This window comes from Convolutriloba macropyga, chromosome 6 (genome assembly GCF_964194025.1).
Source record: "Convolutriloba macropyga chromosome 6, txConMacr16.3, whole genome shotgun sequence".
Taxonomy (NCBI): Eukaryota; Metazoa; Xenacoelomorpha; order Acoela; family Convolutidae; genus Convolutriloba; species Convolutriloba macropyga.
The window spans coordinates 52,605,251-52,622,345 of record NC_134473.1 but is presented as its reverse complement, the minus strand read 5'-3'; the positions used below and the strand labels follow the sequence as shown (position 1 = coordinate 52,622,345).

The 17,095-nt window shown below is 32.5% G+C and overlaps 2 protein-coding genes across 4 annotated transcripts in view; one reads left to right on the top strand and one right to left on the bottom strand.

Annotated features, from left to right (window-relative positions):
* Positions 1-17,095, top strand: part of LOC142341756 (acid phosphatase type 7-like) — a 324,947-nt gene that overhangs the window by 159,697 nt on the left and 148,155 nt on the right. The gene's annotated exons all lie outside the window — the stretch shown is intronic.
* Positions 9,996-17,095, bottom strand: part of LOC142341043 (neuropeptides capa receptor-like) — a 24,189-nt gene continuing 17,089 nt past the window's right edge. For all 3 annotated transcript variants that reach the window (XM_075391878.1, XM_075391879.1, XM_075391880.1), the window contains exon 4: positions 9,996-10,513. In XM_075391878.1, the coding sequence (XP_075247993.1) occupies positions 10,358-10,513 (156 nt within the window). In that variant the 3' untranslated portion in view covers positions 9,996-10,357. The remainder of the gene's footprint in view (positions 10,514-17,095) is intronic.

The following is a 17,095-nucleotide window of genomic DNA, read 5'->3' as shown; positions in this document are numbered from 1 at the left end:
ACTCGAAATACTACAGAAGGATTTCTCCAGTTCCCAAGATTTTAAGCCTAACTTTTTGGTCCTCCTTGAGTCTCTAATTCTATCTTGTTTGTTTGTTTTTTGAGTTTCCTGACATTTCTTTGTTTCTGGTAGTCTCCATTGTGTATGTCCGTTCAGTATGTTTTGAGACAAAAAAGTGAATGAAAAAGTCTTAAGGTGAACAAAATGTCGCAGAGCTATCTAAACTGGAATTTGTTGATTTATTCCTTGAGGTCTTCTCTCACCCAATGCGAAGGAAAGTTAACTACATCATGCAAAACTAATTCCACAAAATTGCATTTTATATATATATATATATATATATATATATATATATATATATGTATATATATTAATGAATGCTCCATTAATGAATGGCCCATAAATAAAAAAAAATCACTCAACATTTAGAAAATTTCCAAAAATCATTATGATATCTGGTTCAATTGCTCTTAAAAATTATAATCTTCTGAACAATAATTATACCAAGTGGTCTGAACTCGGTAGCTGAAAGATTCGAGTAAAAAAGAGTCGACGTTAAAAAGAGCTCACATTAAAAAGTGCCGAAACCTGAGCTGACTCAAAAAAGTCGAATACAGTAAATTGCCTTTATTACCCTAAATTGTTAGTTATTTAAAAATTAATTTTCTTGGGTAAGTTAATCTCATGTTCAGTTATGATAGTTCCATATCGAGTCCCATTAGCGCCTGAGGCATGGCGTTGGCCAACGATAAATACAGTATAATTGATTATTTCATCGCTTCCGATTTATTTTGCTACTAAATCTAAATTTATTTCTATTTAGTAGCAAAATAAATTGGAAACGATGAAATAATCAAGTATACTGTAATTATCGTTGGCCAACGCCATGCCTCAGGCGCAAAACTGGAGCTTAGGCGCTAGAACTGTCAAAAACCGGCAAAACTCACTTTTTATTGATTTTTTATCAAAAACTGCAATTTTGAATGAATATTTTAGCTCATGTACTCTAATTAATTGAACGTTTTTTCAGTTCAGACAAAGTTTTTCTTTATACAAGAAATAGGCTGAACGTCTTGATGAGCAGAAAAAATTCAGTCTGAATTTTAGGCTGTCCAGAAAAAATTCAGTGCATGACTCATCAAAATTTCATTCTGAGCAGACCAAACCCACTCTATTTTTCAGTCTGAGAAGAAAAAAATCAGAACGAGTTTCTGAAATTTAAAATTATCAGGCTATAAAATGCCCTGTCAAGAATTCTTGAAATAGAAAAATTCTGAATGAAATTTTCATGATTCAGTATTGAATTATTATGACATTCAGATCCGGGAAAATCCAATTCTGAAATACCGGCTAATACTTGGTCTAACATGTTCTAGTATCATTTCAGAAGTTAAAATTAATTGGCTTCGTACCTTAATCATTTATTGTTATTAATTGTTTGGCACGTTTTAACGTCAGCTGATTTTTTTCGGCTCTTTTTGAAGTCACGAGATGAAACAAACAATGATTTGTCAAACCAACATGATTGGTTGATTTTTGCAATCACTGCATGATACCCCTCCTTTGTGATTGCTCAATCAATAAAATAATGGGAAAAAATGATGCTGAATAATTGGCAAGTAAAAGATTGTTTTTTGGTTTTGTCACGTATTTAATTAATTGGCAAGAGGTTGCCATGTCAATGCCTCAGCGTCCCATATGACTTAATGTAAATTTATTACATCCGAGCAAATTAATGTGATCAACTGAGATACCAACTTCGGCTAAATAATTCGGTCACAATTTTTTCACTATCCTAAGCTTTGTTTATATGTAAAAAGCCACCTGTCGAGTATTTCTTTGTCCTTACATACAAAACTCAGCAAATTGTTCTTGAGATGATTACGCGCTAAGACCTTTAGATCCTGTTGTTTATGCACCCTGAATGTAGTCCAACTGATCTCCACTAGTGGTCCACTATAATTTCACTAAATGCACGTATAGTTCAACTTTTACTAGTGTTACACTCAGAAACACTAGTTTCCACTAATATTCCATAGTGATCGTATTTTAAGTGAAAATTTCGAGTTACTAAAAATTCCGTAACGTGTCAAGTTTTTCGAGTTTTTTTTCATGTGTACACTTCGCATGTTAGTAACACGACGTTCCGAGGGTAGAAAAGAGCCGTAAGCTGGTCGTCAGCCCGTCAGAGCGCCGTCCAATATTTAGACAAGAACATAGTTTAAATAAGATTCATAATCCTTTGAAAAACAATTATGGTGCAATTGGTGCTTTTTTCTACACGCGAGTACGAAAAAATTATGTTCAAAGTACTCATGAATCTTTAGATGCACCAGTGTCCCAATACTGTCGCACTAACGTCCCACCAAAGTTCCACTAGCTAGTGTCCCACCAATGTCCTACTAGTGTCCCAGAATAATTCCACTAGTGGTCTACTAGGACCCACCATAAAATGGCAATGAAACACTAGTGATTCAACAATTCTGTTCAGTAAAATTATAGTGGGCCACTAGAGAAGATCAGTGTGACTTCAGCCCGGGCTACATAGCGGTGTGTCAGGTTAACCAAATCAAAGAATATTATGTGAAAGCGGACGCTCATTGGCGTCTTTCAAAACTTGTTATTAAATAGTATGTCATTGTAAAGTATTATTTGTGAAGAAATTGGATGAGAGTATGCTGCAAAAAAATAGCGAATTTTCTGTTTTTTTAGTAAAAAAGGTTTCTTAAGCTCAATGTAATGACAAATTTTTTTTCATTATTTCTAGCAGAATTTTTTTCAAAAAGATACAAATGCTTCGATGCTTTAGGACGTTTCCAATGTTTTCAGATGTAGTTAAACTATGTAAGAATTGTATTGACTGAAGTGATTATGCAATGCAAAAAACGATGACACATACAAAATGCAGGTTAAAGTTCTAATAACCCGCGCAGCTCGGAGCAAAAGAAAAAAAAGGTCTTTTTCTTAATCATCGAAATTATGGTGCCACCCAGTTCTTAAGTTAGTTTTTCAAATCGCTTACTTACACAAAATGCAATTTTCACAAGCACTGGAGATTGTGTCCAAACCGCGAACCAAAACTCAGTCGAAAAATAAATAAAACTACTAGCTTTTTGTTGTCTTGATATGGCACGTGGCATTTTAACGTCAAAACACTGAAGATATTGCAACATTTTAGCATAAGTCACGGTCTTGACAAAATAGACAAGAAAGATTAACCAAAACATGGCAAGATGAAGTAAGAATAAAAGTAAAAAGCATCCAAGATTAACATTTAAATTTTCGTAAAATAGAGGCGGGAAATTTCAAAATTTATCATGAATTGCGAAAAAAGCTGAACTACCTATATAGTATGAACCAGGATCAAAAACTTCTTCATGTATTATACAAAGAATTTACAACAAATTGTTGAAAACTCTTAGGGTCGGTAAAAATCTCAAAATCATGCTTTTCTTTTGAATGTGTTACACACTAAATCTCATTGGATGTCCTTCATCTATTGATTTTAGTACAATAAAATTAGGAGTAGTTGACTACAAGGGCATACCTTTTCTTCGACATGATTGTTGAAAGAGGTGAAATTTATCATGACCAGATCTCAATTATTTGCACTCATCTTGCGCTCGGAAACGGAGAAGAATCAAATGCATTGAAAAATATGATGATCTGAGGTTTACATCTTAATTGTAACTAATATCAAATTTGAAAATCTCGCAAATAATTGAAATCGAAATGGTTCAACCAGGAGGCTTGGTATTGCGCGTTCGCGTATATTGATGCGACCCCGATCAACCACGTTTTTCGCTTAATTGTCCACCAAATGAGGAAGGGATAGAAAATTTTTAAAAATCACTTAGTGTTCGAAAATAATTTTTAAAAATCGCTTTTATCTCGAGCCATTAATCAAATTAAACAATCAACACTAGAGGGCCAATGATTACTTGTCTCTCACTCTCCTTAATAGCAGGGGATTAAGCAGAGTATTAGACAAGACGAAGAACAAAATCAAATGAAAACAACAGACATTACTTACGACCAAAACTCAATGTCTATACACTTTTTTTTGAAAAAATTTAAAGAAAAAGTAAAAATAGCATCATATTCAAAGTGAACAAAACCAGATGACTTGCAATTTACCGGAAAAGACATTGAACCTGTCCTAATTTAGATTAATTAACAAGTAGACAGAAGGCAACAAGGACAAATGCAGAAAATACGTTTAAACATTTTGAAAACAAAGAATTTCAAAGTCGAGAAAGCAGTCTGCCGTCAAGTGAAATCGTTCAATGAGTTCAGTTATACTTTAATAAAAAACCATTGTCAACTGTGATTATCCAGGTTGTCATACGACTACAAAAAGAATAAATACAGGCAAAAATCAAGAAGTCATTTCAATATTACGTGGAAAGGGTGTCGAAGCCTATAAAATCGTTTTACTAAAAATTTTGAATATAATCAACTGCGTTTTCCTTCAACGGCATTAACGTGATTGGCGACTTTTCATTATTGTGCAATTAATATGATGATGGGAAAAGAAAGCAAAAGAAATGTCAGCAAAGAAAGAACACCCGTAGTATCAACGCCGGAAATCCTGCTTTTAAATAATAAAGCAACAACTAAGACGATATTTTAAATCAGTTGAAAAAGAAGGCGTTCTCTCGCTTTGATGAGACTACGCTTAGAAATCGCATAATTAAGATTGAAAATGGCAAATCTCAAAAAAACAATGTTTCTCTTTTAAAACCTAATTTTATAACCGTAAAACATAACAACCGTAAGTTTTAAACTGAAAAATTTTAAATAGTTTAACTTATCGCTGCTTAGTATGCCAATTGTAGGCGTAATGAGTGAGTCTAAGTCAAAAGACTACATATTAACACTTAATACAAGCAGAACTCGCGAACATATTTATGCCAATGGCGTTGAAACCAAAAAGCATATTCTTTTTGTTGAAAGTTTTGTATATGTTCATGGGCCTCTCCTTTGCTGTCACTTTTCATCAAATTTCACTTGTCGTTAATTGAGGTTTGTCGTGAGCTAATTCTTGCCTTTAACAGCAAAACAAAAACAAAAAAGTCGAAATTGTATCAAAAACATACAGAGCGCAACATTAAAATCCGAGTAACTCTCGAACTAAAAAATTCTTCAACTAAATCAGAATTGATCTTATTGCTGCTGCTTCTCCATTGAGACAAAAAAGTACCACAAGTTACCGAAATATTTAATTTATCCAACAAGTTCTTATTTAAAAAAATCGATGAATTTAGATGCTTATCGAGTTATAATACCAAAAAACATTATTTACCAACTGAAATATCAGATAATTTTTTTAGCTCCCTAGAACGCAATTAGAAAACAAATTTAAATAAACTATACTCTTGCATAAAACTACAGAAAGAACATCAATTGCTTGATAATCTGAAGAGTTAATTAAAAATTTACGAAAAAAATTTTTCAGAGGCATAAAAACCACAAGTTTTACGCAAAAAACACAATACTGTTTTGTTAGACTATATTGAATGATAAAAATATTTTTAATTGCTTTCACCTTCAAATGAAAAAAAGAATTTCTAGTAATTAGGTTGACAAAATTTGAAAAAAAAGCATTTCAAAAAGACACACCAGAAACTCAATCCGAAACATTTTTCATCGCAAAACTCCTGAATGATACCATAACTTGACTTGCTATCGCTGCGCGGTAAAACACGCAATCGTTTCAAAACCTTGCGCATTAGTTTTTTATTGGCAATAAATTTAAATATATCAGAAATTATTCAAAAAATTCAAAATAACTCAAATTAAATATATCAAAAGCAATTCAAAAATATATCAGAAACCACGACCGCAAAAATGTTGTTCCAGAAAATTTATGGAGCCAGAGGCACATTAAGCCGATATTTGATTAAAGAATTTATTTGATTAAAATTTTGAAAATTCAGCATTTTTTTTTTCTTTTGTAAGAAATGACATCAAATTTGAAAGGTTGTGTCAGAAATTTTTATGTCTGCACCACCTGTAAGATTGGACAAAAGAGCCCAATAGCCATATTTGATGCAATTTTTTACGAAAAAATGCTAAATTTTCAAAAATTTTAGTCTAATTTTTCTGGAAAAGTGGGTTCAAACAGTTCACCAACTCTCTTCTGTCTCTTATCGTAAAACCAATGAGACTATTGCTATAAATTTTCTCATAATGTTTATCAAATTTTGAGCAAAAATTACGAAAAATGTAAACAAAAACAAAAGTTAACCTAATGTTAACAAATCTTTAAACCTGCGTAACTTCTCAAAAAGAGCAAAATTCAAAAAAACTCTTTTGACAAGCTTTTAATGATGCCACTCACAATCTTTTACGGTGAATATATCCATCGGCGAAAATTGACTCTTTAAAAAAAACCTAGCTCAGTATATAGATCCTCCCCCACTAAAATGGGTCGGAATAATAAATAGACAGAAGTTGTTAGCCTCAGTATGTGAGCAGACTAAAGTAATCTCCAACTTTGTAAGAGTTGAATAATTTTCAGTTTTTATTTTTACGGTGTTTTCAACTACCATTTCCGATTCTAGAAGAAGTTCAAGACAATAATTTGCAATCAGATAATAATTTGGCTTTCTGTTTACTTTCTATTGTTCTCTCTTCTTTTTAAGAAAAGTTGATTTTTTTATTAATTGTTGCTTAGAGATTTTTTAAATAATTGTTTCTTCTAATTTATGTGCATTGAGAAAACTCAACAAAGTTTGTCAGTTTTGATACTTTAAACTGTAGCGAATGCTTTGTTTAAAATTAATGGACGTTTAAATGATTGCTTTTTCGCATCAAATGAAAATTCAGTTTACATATTCGATCCCGCTGAATTTTATGGCAAAATACTTTCAAGTATATTTTTTGTTACCAGTTCCTACATTTCGAAATCCAAAGTCCTTCTTTCAATTTTAAGTCCACTTTTTTGAGAAAAAATGGCTTAGAGGAAAAATCTGATTAAAACATTAACCAAACAATTTTGACCTTTTGGGAAGATCAGTTCCTGAACTGATTCAAACAATAGAAGTCAAAAGTGAGGACCGGAAACAAATCTGTTCAAACAGAATGAAAAGATTTTTGAAAAATAACTACAATAGTATCCAGCTCAACTGCAGACGCGGATGTTAAAAACAACAGAACAGAAAAAACGAGTCCAAACAACAAAGTTGCTTTTGAGAGACTGATACAAAAACTTTATCGCCAAATTTTTTTAACTTCAGTTTTTGGCAATGGGTTTAAATGTCAGTATTTGTATCTACAAAAAAATTGCCGTGAGATGTGATATTCAATAGCAATATAAGAAACCCTAAACATTAAAAAAACAAATAATAGAATTAAATGGAAACTGACTTGAACGGACTTAAATGACAAAAACGGCCGGAATTTTTGAACTAATTCAACTCTGGAATTTTCTAAACTAATTTGAACTAATTTAAAGTTGTTGGAAACATAATAGAGGCTCTTTTCTCTGGTGTTTAAATAAACGGTCAAGATGAACAGCTAACAATTTATTACAATTGTCAAAATGCAACAACACATTTGTTTGAACCATTATTATAAAATTAGATAAAAACTCTAAAAATACAATCCCATATTTGAACTAAGTGGTTATATTGTGAGCAAACGCCATATTATCAAATTTGTGAAAAAAATTAGTAAAGAGTTTCTTCAATTTTTCTTGAATGCGTTAACTAATTTTGGTGCTCGAGTGACATCAGCCTGGCATATACAATCGTTTTTTTTTACAAAAAATAAAACGAAAAACTTCTTGTTCCAATTCCCATTTTTTTGGGTTTAGGAACCTTATGCTGAATTGGTATTTTATAAAGTCATTTTTGGCCGCTCTATGTCCTTTGCGTTGATATACATTTCTGGTATCGTTGGGTTGCTCATAGAATTATAAGCTTACGCCGTTCCTTGTAGCAACTTTTCAAAAAACATTTTATCTCGAGTAAAATTTTAGACTTGCAGTTTGAGACTCCACGTCAATATTTTAAAATTTGCAAAATTTCTACGCTTCGTAAACGCTTATGTGATGATATAAAGTTTTAGAAAAACAAAATTGATAATCAATTGTCCGATAAAATTGTTAATGGAAGTTACTTAATTATTCAGCTGATTTAGAAAACGTCAGGAAGAACTGGTCAAATACATATACTAAATTTCGACGTCAAAAGTTCAAAGAAATAGTAAGGTCTGTTTTTTCGTGGAAAAATTATTTTATATATATATATATATATATATATATATATATATATTTCGGAGATAATTTAGGTTAATTATTTTTACTAAAAAAAACTTAAATTTACTTTAATTTAACATTTTTCTAGCGGCAAGCAATCTTTAGAGATATTCGCCAACTGAAAAGTGCTATCCTAATTGTGCGACAGGGAGGAAAAGGATGGAAAAATGAAAAATTTTTGTGGGAGCTGGTGGCTAATTTCGTTTTACCAAAATTAAAACTCCAATTTCATTCATTAATAGCTGCCCCATCTTCCAAGATGGCTGATATTGCGCGCCTTTTTCTTAGTTATTCTTTTTACGTCAGAAATAGGTTTGTCTCCTGTTAGCATCTCCGCTTTTTAGATGCCTGTTATTAAAAGCTGGTTATAGTTTGTCTTGGCGACTTGGTCTTACGCTAATGGCTCTCATAATAGTCCATTTTCCTTCTCATTAGGAAACAGGAGTAGATACCAAGTGTAAAAATGCAATCAAAATAGCAAGTACCTTTGTGATTATTGTATAGAAAACAATCAATTGTATTCCAATTTTTTTCCTGCCTCTTTAAGTATCAATTGGGGTTATTAGAATCAATCGGGGCTATGAACACATTATCCTGTTGGTTATGGTCATTTTTGTTGGTTGTGGTGGTTTTTTTTTGGGGGGGGGGGGGGGGGGATTGTTTTTCAGTTTGAACTGGAACTTTTTTGAAGCCATCGTTTTAGATAAAAATTGCAAGAACAATTAATTAAAATTTTTTGTCGGATTTTGAGTTCCGAATAAAAATTCATTTAGATAACAAAGTCTAAAGTTGAGACATTGTTTGTTGTGACCCTTACAAAAATGACGACAGTTAGTTCATTAAATCTTTAAAAAAAAATGAGTTTTTTCCACTCTGATGCTTTAAACTTATCCATAACCTTTAGAATTCAAAGTCATTAATCAATTAATTTGCTGTTGTTTGAGAAAAAATAGAACAATGTCTCATTTCAATTGTTGCTTTGAACGTAGAATGTACATCTTTCTTCAAATGTAGGCTCTAATTTCTCAAACGATTTGATAGGTTGGAGTTCCAAATTTACTATAAAAATTCTCAATCAAAACCTACATTTAATCTATTAAAAGAGTTCTTGCTGTGGGAAATTTTCGCCAGTGCCTACAAATTGTATTATAAATTGAAATCTACCCAGGGTAAAAAAGTGCAATGAATAAGTTACCTGCCGTCGTAAAAAAATGTGATTATTTATGACTGAACGCTGATCTAAAGTGGCACTGGCCACAGGGTACTTAAATCACTGTTCACCACATGACACGGATATCCGTCTATTGATGAGATTAATCAAACCTAAGCATATCTTAGTAGTTAGACAATTTTGATAAACAAGTCAATTTAACTATAATTGGGTTTAAATTGAGTATGATCACACACATTTGATAAATTTTACATTCACAAACATTATATTTAATGGATCTATTCTGTAGTTATTCACTTCCCTTAGTGTCAGCGATGACCACATCATGACAAAATTCCCTGATAAGGGTGTAAGGTCAACAAACATGGGGTGGGGTTGGGGGCGGAACAGAATAGATTTCTAAAGGTTTAGCACGCAGAAGTTAGCGAATGATAGTTCGGGTTTTGCCGTTACGGTACATCACTGCAATGTGAGGAGCAGAGAATTTGTGAGAAGCAGGATTTGTTAGGATAGCCAGGAGCTTGATATTAACAGTGTCTCTGGGGGGGGGGGGGGGGGGGACGGAAAAAACCGACAGTTCATACTGATGTTTGAAAGACTAAGTATTTTTACAAAATAAAACGATGAAATAAAATGACGAAAATATAAGTGAAGGTATCAGCTGTGTGAATTTTTTCAATTATAAAAAGAAAAGAAAGTTCGGCGAGGGCGTGTTTTTAAAATTTGACTGATTTTTTCAAAAATATCTATTGCATCAACTGGAATTTCTGAGTCTCGACGCTATAGTTTCATGAACTTAACTGAAAGAATGAGTTATTAAAAATAAGAAGGTAAGTTATGTTCCCGGTCAACTCATGTCGTGTTTTGTTTCTAATCGTTCTAAAAATTTACAAAAGGGAAAAAATTTAAAAGATGCAATTGTTTCACTCGACATCTAAAGTGAGTTTGACACCTGTTGCAGTGTAGCAGCAGTTGGACTGTTGCATGAGTTGTCTTTCTCTCTCACTTTTGCACTGGAATAGAGACACGAATGCCTCTCTGTAGATAGTCTGTGTAGCTGCGTAGATAAATGGGTTCACCTGAAAAGCAATTATGTCCAAAAGTAGTTAACACTTATTGTTCCGACCCCAACTGTATACATATAAAATGACTGATAATTAAGAAAGATGACGGAGAATTTTAGTTTTATTGATTGTTCTGACCCCTCTTGAGGGGGGAGGAACTATATACTCAAATTGGTTTTTTTGTTCAGTCAATTTTGGCCGATCGATATATTCATCGTAGAGAAATGTGAGTGGTATCATTAAAAAGCTCGCCCAGCGTAGAATTCGAAGTTAAAAAGATTTTTGAATTTCGTTTTTTTTTTGGAGGAGTTATCGAGGTTTCAAGTTTCATGTGAACACGGGATATTTGGTTCACTTTTGCTCACTTTTAGCGTAATTTTTGTTCGAATTAACATTTTTTCTATAAAAATTTTAATTCAAAATGACCTTTCATGCTACAAAATGCATCAATTTGGTGATCGTACTAAACGAAAAGCAATTAAAAAGACTAGTTCTGGTCTCATAAGGAAATTATCAGAAATATTGGAATTCTATTTTAGAGCTGTTTTTTTAAATACTTTCTATATATTTTTTGTTTTTTTAAGTCACTAAGAGAATAGTCACCTTTCATATCGAGGCTCCATTAATGACAAACTTCATTTACAGTCCATAGATGCCCAATAAACAGAAAATTAGTTTTCAAGGAATCGCTCATAATTTTTTGGCTTCGACTCTGAGCGTTCGTAATTTTTAATGAAATTTTGATTTTCTTTTTTTGAGATTTTACTGGATTTCTGAAATTCTATACCATAGACACGTTGACCAAAACCGCAACAGTTTTCCCAAAGGGCATTAACTGAACCTCCTCAGTGCTTTGAGTGAACAGCTAATGGCTGTTAAAACTTTGAAAATAATTTTTCGATTTTTTTTTTGAACGTTAGCTAATCTTGCACATAATTTTGCGAATTTCAAGTCAGTCTCAGGAATGGCAGAGCCCCCGTTTTTTCTACAGCAACTAAAAATAATCTGGTTAGCTGTTTTCTTTTCAAATATTGGCTTTGTGACTTCAATGACACGAGTTTTCATGATTTTTTTAAATTTTGGATATTTTTCTCGTCATTTAGTTTCTTTTTGGAATCTTATCACCTTATCCTAATATTGATAGTTCCCTTTGGCTCAGAGAAGGCATTTAAACAATCATCGAAAAAGTTTTCAGAGAAAAGCTTGTGGATTAAATGGCTTTGACACTTTCTTCTCGCACTTTTCTAATGAAATTTTGGTTGTTGCCTGTATTTGTTATTGTTTTCATGGTCATACGACTTATTCTGTCTGAAGTCTTATTGATGATTGATTAACGACAGACAATTTTCTCTTCCCAACAAAAACTATCGTAGCGTATTTATTGACTTCCTTTGAAAGCTGTTGATTTTAATGTTGTTGATTCTAAGGATTTTCTCAAAGATTTCTTGGTTTTGAAATATTTCTCTATATTTATTAATATTTTGAAGTCTTATAGTTAAAGAAAGAAGAATCGTAATGTAGTTAAAAAACAATTGAAAATAGAAATGTTTGTTTTGAAAAGTTGAATTTTTAATTGCTTCGACAATTTTGTCTCATTTTTTTTTAGAAATTGCTGTTTTTTTATTCTTTATGTAGTAGTAAAATGCTGAGCGGTCTCAAAAGCTTCTAAATGAGAATTGAATGACTGTTATTTTCTATGCAATCAGTTCATGGCAAATAGTCATAAAGTTTTTGATATTATTCGTTCCCAATTTTTATTTTTTCGTTTTTTGGTTATTTTTATAGTTTTTTGTATAGTTTTTGTTGTTTTTTTTTCGTCAGCTTGTAGCCTATCCTCATCATTGAGAGGTCCCATCCAAGTCCTTGTGATTCAATAATTACACTTTCTATTGATATTATGTCGTAACTCATGTTTTGTTTCTGGGACCATATGTGTTTTCATAAATGCTTCGTGAGTGGTCAATATTTGTGTTTATTTCTCTTCTTTTACCAGGTTCGCGTAATAACGGAGCCAAAAAATTTTCAAATGAGGCCCAAGTGAATTTATTATTTAATAGTTCAGTAAAATTTTAGCTACAATTACTATTGATAACAATTGAAATAAAAAACATTACTTAGATAACTAATGATTTTGGTGGCTTCAAAAATTTGTGTTTTCTAAGATTTTTTGTAAATTGTTGAGCTTTTCTGCATCTCTAGTCCGTTTCTATGACTTGGTCTAACCAAAAACAGATCCAATCAATTTTTTAATGACTTTGTAGTGAACCTATTGAGAATTATTTTGTTAAAAGCTAACGATTTTTGAAGACGTTTGAAATTATTTGCTTTAAAAAATGTTGATAGACTTTTGAATTTCGCCTCAATATATTTTTACTTGTTGGCGAGTCTCATTAAGGAGAAGTCACATCTGCTTTACGGTTAAGACGAAAGAAAATACATGCAGATAGGGTTTTATCTTATTCCATTTTGAAGCTTTTAACTAGATGCTTTTACGTTTAGTATTGAGTTTTTTCCCTTAATTTTATAGTTTTTCTTATTTAATTTATTTTTTCTCGTCGTCTTTTTATTGGCAGATCTTGTGAGCGCTGTGAGGAGGCATGGTTTTATGTGATTCGATTAGTAGTTTGGGTTCAAAACGCATTTTAAAACTCAAACATCTCTTTTTGGTGATCTCTTCATTTGGTTGACAATTAAGTCAAAAATGTAGATCAGCTCGGGTTGGAACTTCAAGTGCGAAGGCACATTAACAAGCCTCATTGTCATCATTACTTGATGAGAGTTAATCATGTGGTTTCTGTTTAATCGCAGCTGAACAGCATTAGGTCACAGTGGCCTCTTCTGCTCTTCTGAGGTGCCATTTTTTTAAATATTATTCCCCACATTTCGTATTTTTTTGGTTGCATTGACCACTTTCTTTCAACTGAAACCTTCACCTGATATACGATCATTGGTTGGTCAGGCAGTAGTGGAATTGAAGATGTGGTTAATTGAGAACTCATCCCAACACAGACAGTCTCACGGAGGTAGGGGATCGCTCTCACAATCTGTGGCGTGGTAGTCACACTATTTACCTCTATGCAATCAGGCCAATAATTAAAGCTGCGTAATAAAATGATTCACTTCTTTCTAGTTTGGGAAAAAATTATGGAAACTTTATGAATCAGCGGAACTTCGGTGCAACGGTAGCCTGGAAGTGTTTTAGGAGATATATGTTTCGATTTCTCCATGCTCTAACTCTTTGGCAGTACAGAATTATCTAGAGCCACAATTATCTTCTTGCATTTTCTAATGAAATTTTGGTTGTTGCCTGTATTTGCTATTGTTTTCATGGTCTTACGACTAATTATGTCTAATGTCTTATTGATCATTGGTCAAGGACAGACAACTTTCTCTTCCCACCGAAAACTACCGTAGCCTATTTATTGACTTCCTTTGAAAGCTGTTGAATTTAATGTCGTTGATTCTACGGATTTTCTCAAAGATTTCTTGGTTTGGAAATATTTCTCTATATTTATTAATATTTTGAAGTCTTATAACTGAAGAAAGAAGAATCTTAATGTAGTTAAAAAATAATTGAAAATAGAAATGTTTGTTTTGAAAAGTTGAATTTTTAATTGCTTCGACAATTTTGTCTCATTTTTTTTTAGAAATTGCTGTTTTTTTATTCTTTAGGTAGTAGTAAAATGCTGAGCGGTCTCAAAAGCGTCTAAATGAGAATTGAATGATTGTTATTTTCTATGCAATAAGTTCATGGCGAATAGTCATAAAGTTTTTGATATTATTCGTTCTCAATTTTTATTTTTTCGTTTTTTGGTTATTTTTATAGTTTTTTGTATAGTTTTTGTTGTTTTTTTTTCGTCAGCTTGTAACTTATCCTCATCATTGAGAGGTCCCATCCAAGTCCTTGTGATTCAATAATTACACTTTCTATTGATATTATGTCGTAAGTCATCTTTTGTTTCTGGGACCATATTTGTTTTCATAAATGCTTCGTGAGTGGTCAATATTTGTGTTTATTTCTCTTCTTTTACCAGATTCGCGTAACAACGGAGCTCAATATTTTTCAAATGAGGCTCAAGTGAATTTATACAATAGTTCAGTACAAAATTAGCTACAATTAGTATAGATAACAATTGAAATAAAAAACATTACTTAGATAACTAATGATTTTGATGGCCTCAAAAATTTGTGTTTTCTAAGACTATTTGTAATTTCTTGAGTTTTTCTGCATCTCTGGTCCGTTTCGATGACTTTGTCTAACCAAAAACAGATCCAATCAATTTTGTAAGGATTTTGTAGTGAATTTATCGAGAATTTTTTTGTTAAAAGCTAATGATTTTTGAAGACGTTTGAAATTACTAGCTTTAAAAAATGTTGATAGACTTTTGAATTTCGCCTCAATATATTTTTACTTGTTGGCGAGTCTCATTAAGGAAAAGTCACATCTGCTCTACGGTTAAGACGAAAGAAAATACATGCAGATAGGGTTTTATCTTATTCCATTTTGAAGCTTTTAACTAGATGCTTTTACGTTTAGTATTGAGTTTTTTCCCTTAATTTTATAGTTTTTCTTATTTAATTTGTTTTTTCTCGTCGTCTTTTTATTGGCAGATCTTGTGAGCGCTGTGAGGAGGCATGGTTTTATGTGATTCGATTAGTAGTTTGGGTTCAAAACGCATTTTAAAACTCAAACATCTCTCTTTGGTGATCTCTTCATTTGGTTGACAATTAAGTCAAAAATGTAGATCAGCTCGGGTCGGAACTTCATGTGCGAACGCACATTAACGCGCCTCCTTGTTATCATTACTTGATGAGGGTTAATAATGTGGTTTCTGTTTAATCGCAGCTGAACAGCATTAGATCACAGCGGCCTCTTCTGCTCTTCTGAGCTGCCATTTTTTAAAAAATATTATTCCCCACATTTCTTTTTTTTTGGTGGCATTGACCACTTTCTTTCAACTGAAACCTTCACGTGATATACAATCATTGATTGGTCAGGCAATGGTGGAATTGAAGATGTAGTTAATTGAGAACTCATCTTCACACAGACAGTCTCACGGAGGGATCGCTCTCACAATCTGTGACGTGCGAGTCACACACTTTCTAGTTAGGGAAAATGTTATGGAAGCATTGTGAATCAGCGGAGCTTCGGCGCAACTGTATAGCCTGGAAGTGGTTTAGGAGATAAATGTTTCGAGTTCTCCATTCTCTTAACTCTTTGGCAGTACAGAATTAGCTAGATCCACAAGTTGGGTTGTTACACTTTTCTATAGCCCCCACAAAGTTGTGGTCATTAAGCCGCAAAACGTATATCTTTCTCAATTAATTTACTCGACTTTACCCTGGTTTCAACGATAGCTATTAACAATTTGTCAATTAGACAAATGAAGTAATGAAGAGTACCACAGATTTTATCGCCAAATTATCAAATTCGCAGCCGAAGCCGAGTTACAACTGTGCGTTAATGTTTTTAATAAACTTTTATTGGGATTAAAACAATTGCAATTGATTCGAATTTCAACAATATTTTTTTGATTAGATCTTTATCCGCCACTTTTTTCACAACTCCTCATATAGAAACAAAGGCGATACTGGGTAAAATCTTAATCTAATCCCAAAGAAAACTTTGTTATATCAGATTGTTGTTGTATATTCATCGGACGTTATCATTGTTATTTTATCATTAAGTTATGCAACTGTAATTATCGCAACAAAATTTCTTTGAGTCTATTTTTTCTATAATTGCATGATAAAAGAGTTACTTCATATTTATTGCCTATGCTGTAATCTGAACGAAAGCCAAACTCTCAGTCGAAGGAAACAAACTTACAAATAAGGGAATGCAAAATTACCGCAGACCTTAAATAACCTAACTTAATCAGAGCAAAAAACAATCAAAATGTATTCTCGAAAGAGTCGCCTTCTTTTTTCACCTTTCTATTCAAGCTCTGAATCTACGCCGACTCTATCGAATAATTCTATGAACTTAAAAAAATTGCAACCAAGGGATGATTGGTACTACGGAGAAAAAGATTTTACATTGTCACATTAATTTTGAATTTGGAAATGGCGTCGATAAAAGACTAAACCACTTAGAACTTTCATAACAAAAGCGGTTGCCGATTCGCCCTTACAGTAACTGCGCCGGACATCTATCAACTTGCGGGGCGGTTACATACAACCGATACATATCAATCGCTCATTCCGGGCTGTGGCAAAAATAAAGCTTTCTAACTTCAACTAGTAAATAAGAAAGAAGAAAAGAGTTAGCAACAACGCTTGAATACGAGAAACCTGAAATGGTTAAACAATTTCTAAAAACTAATTTTAACACCTCAAAGTGTTCACCAATTTCTGAAACTTCATCCATAAAAGTAAGTAATATTATTCCAAAAATCTCAATCACACCATCATGAGTCCCATTGCGTCTCTGTCACCAAAGTAGAAAATTAGACTTCTTTTGAGGTGGTTCGGGGTCTTAGCTTATAAATTCCAACAAATTTCAGGCGTCACTCCTAAATATTGTTTTTTCTCTGAGTTATCCCTCTGCGTGATTTTAACTCTGAAAGATCTTCTGCCCTAACTAACTCATAAGGA